Source organism: Pollicipes pollicipes, unplaced genomic scaffold (genome assembly GCF_011947565.3).
Source record: "Pollicipes pollicipes isolate AB1234 unplaced genomic scaffold, Ppol_2.1 Scaffold_4219;HRSCAF=4965_pilon_pilon_pilon, whole genome shotgun sequence".
Classification (NCBI taxonomy): Eukaryota; Metazoa; Arthropoda; class Thecostraca; order Pollicipedomorpha; family Pollicipedidae; genus Pollicipes; species Pollicipes pollicipes.
The window spans coordinates 4,366,257-4,377,548 of NW_023596448.1; the positions used below are offsets into that span (position 1 = coordinate 4,366,257).

The window sequence follows — 11,292 nt, forward strand, 5'->3', positions numbered from 1 at the left end:
GCCCTAAACCATGCCACCCCTAACCTTTACACCAAACATTGCGTAATTAGTCTTTGTTTCGTTGCACAGTAATGTTTTGCGTTAATGTAGTTCATTACTGTAGAACAGTAATGTGGCACATTATTGCTATTATGGCACTTCCAAGAGTTTACGCCACAATGATTTAGTTTTGCCCACATGGTCTTTTCAACATAGAAAAGGGTAGCAAACCAATGAATATAGCCAGATCCAGAACGTTGCATTCGCCGGACAATAGTGCTATGTTCCGATATATTTTTGTTTAATAGTGTGTTGCAAACATTACAGAACACGCTCATTAGAAATAGCAAGGCAAGTAAAATGTATTCGTTCAAAATAATGAGCAGGGAGTCAAACGAGACTTCTCCCACAAGAGCGGCTACTTCAGATAAAAGTTCTGAGCTATTCTGAGCTGCCTTCCGAGCTACCCCGAGGAAAATGGTATTACTGATCAAACCGTGCGCGTCTGATGTAGCAATAAGCAGGGGCGGATCCAAAAAGAAGAGGGGCACGGGGCCATGACCTCCCCTTGGGTCCCGAAGGGGCCCGTTGGCTCCGAGGTGCCCATCGCCGGCTGAACAGGTGCAGGTTTTTTTTAACACGAAGCGCAACAAAACTGGATATCTCTGGACTTCCAGACGACCAAGAACGGTTGTAAGCGAAATTGAATTGTCTTTGAGAAGTCAAAGGAATGATTCGGTGATTAGAAAAGTTATGAACTGGAAACATTAAGCCTCATTACCCTGTCTAGGGGCCCATGCCGTTTTTGGGAGACCTATATGCCCACTTGCAGGATAATCTCGATAGTTAGGAGCATTCCACGTCGCCTTTTATTTTTTGCATCTGCTCGGGGGGGGGGGGGGGGCTGCGCTGTTGTTTGGTTCTTTCTTGCTAGCGTGCCTGGGCACTCTTGTCAATCACGGGTCCTTCCACGTGTCCTTTCCATTCGCCAGAAAGGATCTGTGGGCTATAGCAGGGGTCCCGTATCTTAACCTGCCGGGGTATTCTCGTTTGCTCAGGGGCCCTTTACGCGGGTCTCAGTTAACATACGGACACGCGATTTGCTCCTGCACCCTCTTCATTGGTCTAGGGCGTTTCCAATTCTCTGTCACTTGCTTAGGGCCTTGCACTCTTTTCGGAGGCCCATCTGATGGCCTGCTTGGGCACATTGGTCGTTCGGTGACCCTTCTCACGGGATCTTGGGTACTTCTTTTCTCATTGGGTCCGCTTTACGCTTTTTTTATTTCCCTACGCTTTGGGGGGGGGGGGGCAATCTGATAACCTGCTCGGGCACATTCAGTCGTTCGGGGCCCCTCTACATTGGGCCTTGAGAACGTGCTATTTGAGTGGGGCCATACGCATTTGCCGGGGCCCCTCTGTTCGCCTCCTCGGCCACACTGCATTGCTCAGGAGGCCCTACACATTGGTTCTTGGTGTTTTAATTTAGGGTCTTCTGCTTCTATCGGGGTCATCTGATAACCTGTTCGGGTACACTCCATCTTTCGGGGGCCCTCCACACCGCGTTTTGGGTGCCTCTTATTTGAATGGGGGGGGGGGCCTTACGCTCCTGTCGGGGCCCCTTCTGGCACGACGCTCGGGCCCATTCGATAGTGGGGGACGTCTACATGTGGTTTTGGGTACTTCTTTTTGAATGGAGGTTCCTCCGCTCTTTTGAGGGCCCTATGTGTTAACATGCTGTGGTGCATTCGATTGTTCGGGGCCCTCTACATCGTGTCGCGGGGATTTTATATTTGAACGTAAGGCCGTACCCCCTTGCCGGGCCGCATCTGCTAATCTGCTCGGGCACACTCGAATATCCGGGGGCCCTCCATGTAGTGTCTTGGGCACTTCCTATCTGAATGAAGGGCTCTATTACTTGTCGGGGACCCCATCTGTGCGCCGCTTCGGCCACGCTGAATTGTCCGCGGGCCTTGCACATTGGGTCCTGGTGTTTGACTTAAGGTCCGACACTCCTGTCTGGGCCACCTGACAATCTGCTCGGGTGTACTCCATCTTTCGGGGGCCATCTGCGCTGGGTTTTGGGCATTTCTTATTTGAACGGAGGGCCCAACATTCCTCTTGGGCCCCTTTTGACAAGCTGCTCGGACACATTCTTTCATTCTGGGGCCATTCACGCAAGGTCTCCGGCGCTCCCCACTCAGTTTGTCCGTCCTGGTGGCTCAGTTGGTTAGAGCGCCTGGCTCCCGATTCACCCACCCGTGGCGGGGTGGGTTCGAGTCGCTTTAGGCGCTCGCTATTTGCCCTTGACGGGTATGGCCTGCGGCCGGTGGCAGCGGTCCCGCTAAAGGTTAGTCGACGTCAGGGGGCTGGGCGGACCGTGCCGAGCACTGCGGCACGTTAAGCTTTCGCCATTAAATTATGTCGTTGCCTGGAATCGCGCGATCGGATGTTCAGGTCAGGGCTCACGCAACAGGCACTGCTTAGCGTGAGCGCTGTTCCCAGAAATCCATCCATTCAAAGCGTTTGGATCAAATTTCCAAAAAAAATTGGAGGGCCATACGGTGTTTTTTGTGAGCCCTGTTTGTTAACCTGCTCGGGCACACTCGATCATTCGGGGGCACTCTGGCACGGGCCCATGGCACGGCACGGGACCATGCTCCATGGACCATGCCGAGGGAACCTAAAGGCTCCGAAGGGGCCATATCCGGCCGGACGGACGCTGTTTTCTTACAGAAAAACATAACAAAATTGTAAGCCTTTGGGCCTACAGACGACCAAGAACAATTCCTAGCAGTTCCAAGTTCAACAATTCCAAGCTCATTTTTTGCTGATTGAGATGGTGCTACTTGTAGAAAATTTTGGAGCTCATTACGCTGTCTAGAACCATTGCACTGTTGGTTTCCTGGCCCCATATGTTCACTTACCGGGTCAGTCTGATCGCTAAGGAGCTTTCCACGTTGCCCTTGATCTCTTTGCATTTTCTCGTAGGGCCCAATGTGCCGTTGGGACGCTATCTGCCTCCATGCCTAGGCACAGTTAATCGATCAGGTTTTCCTCCGCGAATTCTCCCCATTCGCCCGAAAGGCTCTTTACGCTTTTTCCCAGGTCCCTTAGGCCAGGGTGCACTCAGTTGCTCAGGAACCATTCACTTAAGTCTCAGACTCCTCCTACTTGCCTGAAGGGCCTTTTGCTGTTGCTAGGGCTTTTGTAAGGTAAGGCACGGAGACACTCAATGCTCATGGACCCTCTACTTTGATCGAGGGCTCTCTCGCCTTGGTCTCATTCGCGGAGGACTCTTCACTCCTATCGAGGTTCGTGTTGTTAACCCGCCCGCGCACTCGTGATCGCACAGAGGTATTAATTCATTGTCTTGGATAATTCCCCTTCGCTCGGAGGGTTCTGGCCGGGTTCTGGCCGGGTTCTGGCCGGGTTCTGTGCTCTGACCAGGCTTTACATGTCAGCCTGCCGGGGCACTACCGGTCGTTCATGGGCCCACCACGTTGGTCTTAGGTTCTTTTTGCTTGCTCTGCGGACCCTATACCTGTTGGCGGGAGCCACTTTGTTGGCCTCTTGCGTCACCCATGATCGCTCAGGTTTCGTCGCTACTGGCCTTGGTGTCTTCCCCTCAGAGGAGCGGTGGAATATGCGCTAAAAAAAATTTACGCGCAATTGCCGAACGTAATTTTACCATCCGTCGACGTCGTATGTGTCGTTTTCATTGGCTATTGAGTGTGGACGCTTATTATACTAGTGCATCACGTTCTTAACATATTTCGAATGCTGGGATATGTTGTACTCCTTTCTAACAGAGGAAAACCCCTGCACTAATGATCAGTCATCAACTCATTACATCGCCCAGCCGGCTAGCCGTAAAGACATAAGCTAGGAGCCAAGTCCATGCTTGGTTTTGATGGTTGTTAGCAGTCAGCTAAGTTTATTTTGCCTGCTTTTCCGAAACACTTAGCCTCAAAATCACAGCATTTAACATCATCTGTAGAAAGGGAGTGAGTTTTATGTGTATGCATGCGTAACACACCTAGCTTAGATGGATATATTTATATGATAATGAGGTAAATGAATAAGTAAATACATTCCTACATATATAGGTACCTGTAAATCAATAAATAAATATACATATATATATATATATATAATGTATGTGTGTGTGCGTGTGTGTGTGTGTGTGTGTGTGTGTGTGTGTGCGTACACACACACACGCACGCACACGCACACGCACACGCACACGCACACGCACACACACACACACACACACACACACACACACACACACACATGCACATATTCATACACATACACGTACACATGCACATACACATACACATACACATACACATACACATGCACACACACATGCATTATATATATATATATATATATATATATATATATATATGCGGAATGCGAGGATATTTTTGGAAGGGGCCCTACAATGGTGCGTGCCGACTCCCTCCCCCCGGCCCCTTAATGATATCCTGGATCCGCCCCTGGAAATAAGTGAACAACACAAAAGTGGTAGGATGCTGTTACACAAACGTTCTGTCATAGCTCATCTTGCAAGTGGTACTTTCTGAGCTTTGTTAAAGCACTTAATTGCTCTTTTTCAGCGAGCTTGTCGAAACTAGGACGCTTTGTTTATAGTTTATCGCAGGTGGGTATTGAGGTTTATGTGTGTTTTACATTCTTAACGAATCTCTGTGTTGTGCTCTCTGGTTTTGGGTTTGTATGATATTATGAGCAGCGCCCAAAAATTCACGCGAAAAATAATCGCTATCCGAAAAAATAACAGTACAAAAACAAATAAACCTTAACAAAACTGTTGTTTGTAAGAAGGTAATCAACAGTCGTTTCATGGCTAGATGTTAAGGTTCAAGGGTTAAAGTCGTTTGGTGACATTAGGCTCCCTTGGTGACCTTGGCGCAAATGCGCGCAACTTTTGTCTTTCGATCAGTGTTTCAGAAGCACTGGTGTCGTTTGGTGCAGAAATCTCCACGAAATTTGATGGGACTTTGCATCATTTCTGGTGCTCCACTCATGTTTCAGCCGCATCCGCGACAGCTTTGAAAAGGTGTATTCGATCAGACGATACGATGAATGGACTGTGTTGAAAATGTGTTGTCTTGGATGAATAGGTAAAGACGTATTCATATAGGACGGCTCAATGGAGCAGGTTGTGTGTCAGCATGCTGCTGCCACTGCCACACGCACTGCGTGTCTCACTTCCCCACGCTGGCCAGCACAAACCCATAACCCCGCTCTCATGCGCCACGACGCGACCTGCGGCCTCTGTTGATGAGTGCGGTGTCTGTACCTGCAGGTGCACCGAGGGCCACCCGCCGCCGGCTGCCGTGTCGCTGGCGGCCCAGGCGCTCGCTGGCCCGCCGCCGACGCTGCCGCCGGCTCCGCGCAGCGACGAGGAGATGGCGGCAGCGCTCTTCCACTACCTTGAGAATCCGCAGCTGTGCTGCCGCAAGCTGACGCAGTTCGGCGGCTACGTAAGCCAGTGGGGGGCGGTGGACGGCGACATGTTCGTCTGCCTGGATGAGGGACGCGCGCCGCCGCCGGGCGACTGCCTTTTCTACTCCGCCGGGGTATCCAGCGAGTGGAGCTTCGGCCGCGCCGGCATCCGCTACGGCTGTCGGGTCTACGCCTTCGACCCGTCCACGACGGCGCACAAACAGAACGAAGCGGATTTCGGCGCTCGCTTCCACAGGATCGGCTTGGGTGGCCGCACAGAGATGACGAAGGACGGCTGGCATATGATGACGCTGACCGACCTCAGGGCCAAGCTGGGGCACTCGAGGCGAACCATCGACTACCTGGCGGTCAACACCGAGGGCAGCGAGTGGGACTGGCTCGAGAATGACGTGGCTGGCCTGGAGGGTGTCAGACAGCTGGGCATGCAGGTGCACATGCAGGTGGACATGCAGGCTCTGAGGCGTTATTACGACGCGTTCTGGCGGATACAGGAGGCGGGGTTCAAGACGATCCACTCCAACCCATATCGGGCGTACGGCAGGAACTCCAGAATGAAGGGAGTGGACGGAATGGTTGCCACTGTGTATCGGCTGGTGTGGATGAGGAGTGCGTAGGCCGGTGCATTGGTCCATAACTACATAAAACCTTGTTCCAGCCAAGGACTGTGCGAGCAATCGAGGCGGACCACGAAAGGATAGAGCTGTCCTACGCTATGCCGCGCATCATATTGCGTATGCATTATGCGTATATTGCTGCACTTTATTGTGTATTCGAAACCATTTAATGCCCCCGCATCTGAAACACATATGCCAAGCTGGAAAGTTATTTTGCGGCCACATTTATCCGTCACGACACGTCATGCGCCTGGTGATGTTTTTTACCTGTGATCTGGTATCTGTCTGCTAGTGTCAGGAAGGCCACTGTCACCGGAAAGACTTCCGGTTTGAAATCATTGACGCCCGGTGCTTTGCATGAACCTCTTTTGACTTCACTTCTCTTTTCCCTGGTTGATAAACCTTCGCGCGTCATTGAATCCGGCTGCCTTCTGCACGCCGGTGGTGTTCAAGTTGTTTGCGAAGTTACACCCCTGGCTGACAGCGGCCTGCAGCAGGCGCTTGATCATCACTACTGGATCATTCACATAGGAATTAAGGAATGAACATCAAGCCCCTGAGGAACAAGTCGTCAACCCCAGCCTTCAGAGCGTGCGGTCGTGGGGATTAGATATGTTACCTGGGCAAGGTAACTAAAAAACGCACCTGAAACACGCGATAGCTCGTCCCAATAAGTTTGATTTGTGGGTACCTGCGTCTGGGAGCGTGCTTCAGGGGATCATCTTTCAAATTGCCCTAGAATGTTCTGTAATGAAGCTGAGCCAGAGAAAACACCATACGAGCGAGGAACTAACATTGTCTTTCATTGGTCGGAAATGGGCAACCGTTCAGAACACGTAGTGCTGAACGGCAACCAGTCTGACTGGATTCCAGTGTGATCTGGCGTCCCGGAAGGCCGTGTGGCCTGGGACCGTTACTGTTCGCCTGCCTTCTGGCTGATGTCCCTGACCAAACTGAGACTGAGTGCCTTACGTACGCTGATGATGTGAAAATTTATCACCGAATCGACAACGTAGCAGATTGTCTCGCACTTCAGGTAGATTTGATCGTCTCTGTGAATGGTCCAAAAACTGGGGACTGAAATTGAATCCAGCTAAGTGCAGTACCATCTCATTCACCCTCCGCACGTCACCTGTTCACCACCCATATGCACTAGACGGTCACCGCTTGGATAGCTGCCAGCGGATTCGTGGTCTCGGCGTATTCATGGTCACCAAGATCACTTTTGCCGATCACATAGATTCAACTGTCATAAAGCAAACAGAACGCTGTGCCTTCTCGTGCGAAGCGTGCAAATGCCGTCGTGTTCTCATCAAGCGCGATTCAATCACGAGGCTTTGCTTTGTGCCTTCAACGCTCACGTCAGATCATTGATAGAGTACGATAACGTTTTTGGAGCGGTGCTGTCGTTTCCTATCTCGCCCGGCTCGAAAAACTTCAACACCGGTTTCTCATGTGGATGCGTTCGAGTAGCCAGTCCCGGTGTCCACTGAATTACGAGCGTCTTCTCGCTTTGCTCAAAACAGCATCCATCAAGGCACGCTTTGCTTAGTCTGACATGTTATTTTTATATCATGTGTATTACAGACTTGACTGCGCTCACCTGATATCAGTGTTCAGTCTGGCTACACTCGTCCGGCGTTCTCAGCGTACCGGCCTTTTTCACGAGCCATTTGCAAGGGTCAATACTGTTCAAAATGGGTTTGTCGCACGGCTACCCGCTGTCTGCAATCACTGTGTGTGGCATTCTCCCTCAACTGACTTTTCATCCAACGAAATCATTTCGAGCTGATTTGTTTAGACTCGCCGGCACACGTGGATTATTCTCTTGATGACCCGATGTGTGACTGTATGTAATGTGCTTCTGTGTGTGTGATAAACAAATAAACAAATGCCATTTTCGTCCATTTAGAACAATGCCAGCGTCTGACATAAAGTATTCGAATATCACGGGTGGAGGGGGTTAAGATGTGCTCCCGTTATGCCCTCATTGAACGATAAAGAAACCTGTCCCATTTCTCCGTCAGCTGAATACCGGAGAGGCGAAGTCAGAATGAGGGATTGTTGGAATCCACCGATATTCAACTTACGGAGATATAACACGTTGGCCGTTATGACCTCCGGGTAAACCGTGCTGTGCTCATATTTAAATTTGACGAATGTGAAAGAGAGGGTTTGGTTTGACTAGGCCTTTCCCAAGCCATTGACGCGTTTCCACCATCGTCGCATCTTTGTTTTTATCGTGTAAGCTCTAATTAATAGACTGGAATCAAGGATTGCCTCATATATACATATATATATATATATATATATATGTATATCTATCTATATCTATATCTATATCTATATATATATATATATGTATATATATATATATATATATATATATATATATATATATATATATGCATATATATAGAACGGCCCGTAGTAAAGACATCTCCGTGCGAAGTGTGAGAGTGGTTGTGGGTATATTTTACAACTGTATTCCTTTGGAATAATACATATGTTAAGACAATGGATCAGAAACCAAACAAAACTTTACTTGCAGCCGGCCGTTATAACTTCCCCGAACACTGATGTACTGATACCTAAACTTGATCATGGTGAAAAAGAAGGTGTTGTTTGACTTTGCAGGCCTTTCTCAAGCTATTGACATGTTTCCATCACCGCCGCATCTTCGTTTTTATCGTGTAATTTGTAAATCATTGACTCGAATCAAGCGTTACGTCATACATAAGGAACGCATCGTAGTAAATACATGGCATGACGTGACATAAAAACATTATATACCCAGTTTTTCAGTTTAAGATTTGTCAAAGGGGTAATCATGTGTGCAGAAGTCCATGCTCGTGAAATTTTTCATCGACCTGTAAAAGAATTTAGGACTTATAGCAGCCTTGTTTTACCGAATGGCACTTATGATGCTTTGTTTCTGACGAAAGGCCCCGCCATGTGTCAAATGCTGTAAAGTTAGGGGGCGGGGTTGGGGCACAAAGGTTATAAAACAGTCTTTTAGGCAACGTGGCAGCCCACTTCTCTGACAACCATCTCTCGGTTCTAAGCCCTAGTAATTATTGCCCCTCGCGCGTGTTGGGTTCTGGTCTCGTCAGCAAGTGTAGGAATATCATATGAGGCGGTTGGCCGAACAAACGCATGCAAGGCCTAAATGATGGCCCCCAGCCAATGTTCGGACCATGGACTCGATTCTGCCTGGATGGAGCGCTGTCGTGCCATTCGCTGGGGGACTTCTCAGCACTCGAACCGTCAGAGCGACATCGATGAGGGACTTCTCAGCACTCGAACCGTCAGAGCGACGTCGACTTAGACCTGCATGACACAGACGTGTGGAAAATGTGGCCGCATGCTCACTAATGTGAATGGAGACCTCACAGTGGATACGCTGTGGTCATCAGATCTTAAGGTCTGCGCTGCATATCATCACCCGTCTCTGCTGTAGTGCTCGTTGCGGCACCCGCCTCTGCTGCCGTGACGGTTGTGGCACCCGTCTCTGCTGCAGTGACCGTTGCGGCACCCGTCTCTGCTGCCGTGACGGTTGCGGCACTCGTCTCTGCTGCAGTGACCGTTGCGGCGCCCGTCTCTGCTGCCGTGACGGTTGCGGCGCCCGTCTCTGCTGCAGTGACGGTTGCGGCGCCCGTCTCTGCTGCAGTGACCGTTGCGGCGCCCGTCTCTGCTGCCGTGACGGTTGCGGCGCCCGTCTCTGCTGCAGTGACCGTTGCGGCACCCGTCTCTGCTGCCGTGACCGGTGCGGCACTGAGGGGAATGACCCATTGTTCCATTGCCATGTTGGTGCCTGCTGAGGCGGCTGTTATCACACCATTACGTACGAACGCGCGTAGTGGTGCGTAATTGTGACAGGGCATGCCAAACATAGGTCTCACTGCTGTTTTTTCATCATTGGTGAAATGCCCCCTTTACCGCGCCCTAGAGGCCAGGATGTGCCGACCCTCGTCAAGACTACTTCAACTGCAGGCTCGTTGATCCATTTCGTCGCATGCATCCATAACGACCAGCGGCATTTGACCGTTCACATGACTACAACGATCGATGTGAAGCCGCGCAAAGGGCAGGCCGGCCATGTCCATGGGCTGGGAGGAGTGTGTGGCGCCGTCCTACGGCACTGCTGGCGAGTCGGCCAGTTCCCTGCGGTATGTCGGCAACCATGTTTTGCCACCACACGCATCTTCGCGCAAAACTTTCGCATGTCTCGCCCCCGTGCGACTCTCATGGATGATTTGCAGAAGACGTCGCCGCAACAGGGTGGACGCCACCACACGTGACCCCCACATCAGACACCCGTCATTGATACCGATTAAACCAGGCTTGGTGCGATACGCGGTCAGCTCGGGAAGCAAACCGCCGCGGCCTCGGGGCCAGCCATCCCGCGTGTGCCGCAGTACCGCGCCCTGCGCTGGATCCCGCTCTGTTGACCAACGGATCTTAGCGGCAGTTGCTGGTGAAGCATCGGTGAATTCCTCCAGCAGTAGCCTTTCTCACAAAGAGTTGTTACAAATAGTTTGTATTTGTAAGTTGTAATTTAGAATTTACAAACTACAACTTACAACTGTTTCATAAACCCGGCGCGGGTTGTAGAATTGTAGTTGTAAAATTATGCACCGTGTGTACTTTCTCAACGCCAATCACCGGCCTTGCCAAGGACGTAAAAAAGTACGCCTGACCGTTTTTTAGCACCCCATACGCCCAACGCTGACGCGACGTCACTGGAGTCTTGCCACAGCGAGAGCAGCGCGCAAGCCCGCACGACGCATATTACGATCTGGATATCTGCGTTTCCGTTGGTTACAGCTGCATTGCATGCAAAATTTGCTGGGAAAGCCACCCTTTCTTTCTTCCGTCACTATAAATAGGTTGCGTTATCAAACGATTAGTTCAGTGTAAATTCGGTAAACCTAACCTAAATTACATCGCCCATACTGAGCGAGACGTTGGCGTCAAGGGCATACAGTCAGGCTCACGCAGTCGGGCTCGCCGTTCTCGCTGTCCCCGCTCCTTCCGGTGCCGGTTTCTGTGTCACCCATGTGCACGTGCCCAGAGTCGCACTCAGAATCCTGGTGGAGCACGAGTGACACGGGGCTTTATGGAAAGCCCCTAGTTAAATTTCTTAAGTTTTGAGCGCGCCTCAAATTTTCCGTTTCTTTCGTTTCTGTTTTTATATACTTAT

General features: G+C 50.5%; 1 protein-coding gene across 1 annotated transcript; it reads left to right on the forward strand.

The window, feature by feature from the left end:
• Window positions 1-5,417: 5,417 nt before the first annotated feature.
• On the forward strand, window positions 5,418-7,999 carry LOC119096040 (uncharacterized). Its single transcript, XM_037218901.1, has one exon. It carries the CDS (start codon window positions 5,418-5,420, stop codon window positions 6,087-6,089), a length of 672 nt encoding a protein of 223 aa, XP_037074796.1. The 3' UTR covers window positions 6,090-7,999.
• The last annotated feature ends 3,293 nt before the right edge of the window (window positions 8,000-11,292 follow it).

Bases quoted from the DNA above. Each gene is read 5' to 3' on its own strand.
- LOC119096040 (XM_037218901.1), top strand. From the start codon at position 5,418: ATGGCGGCAGCGCTCTTCCACTACCTTGAGAATCCGCAGCTGTGCTGC.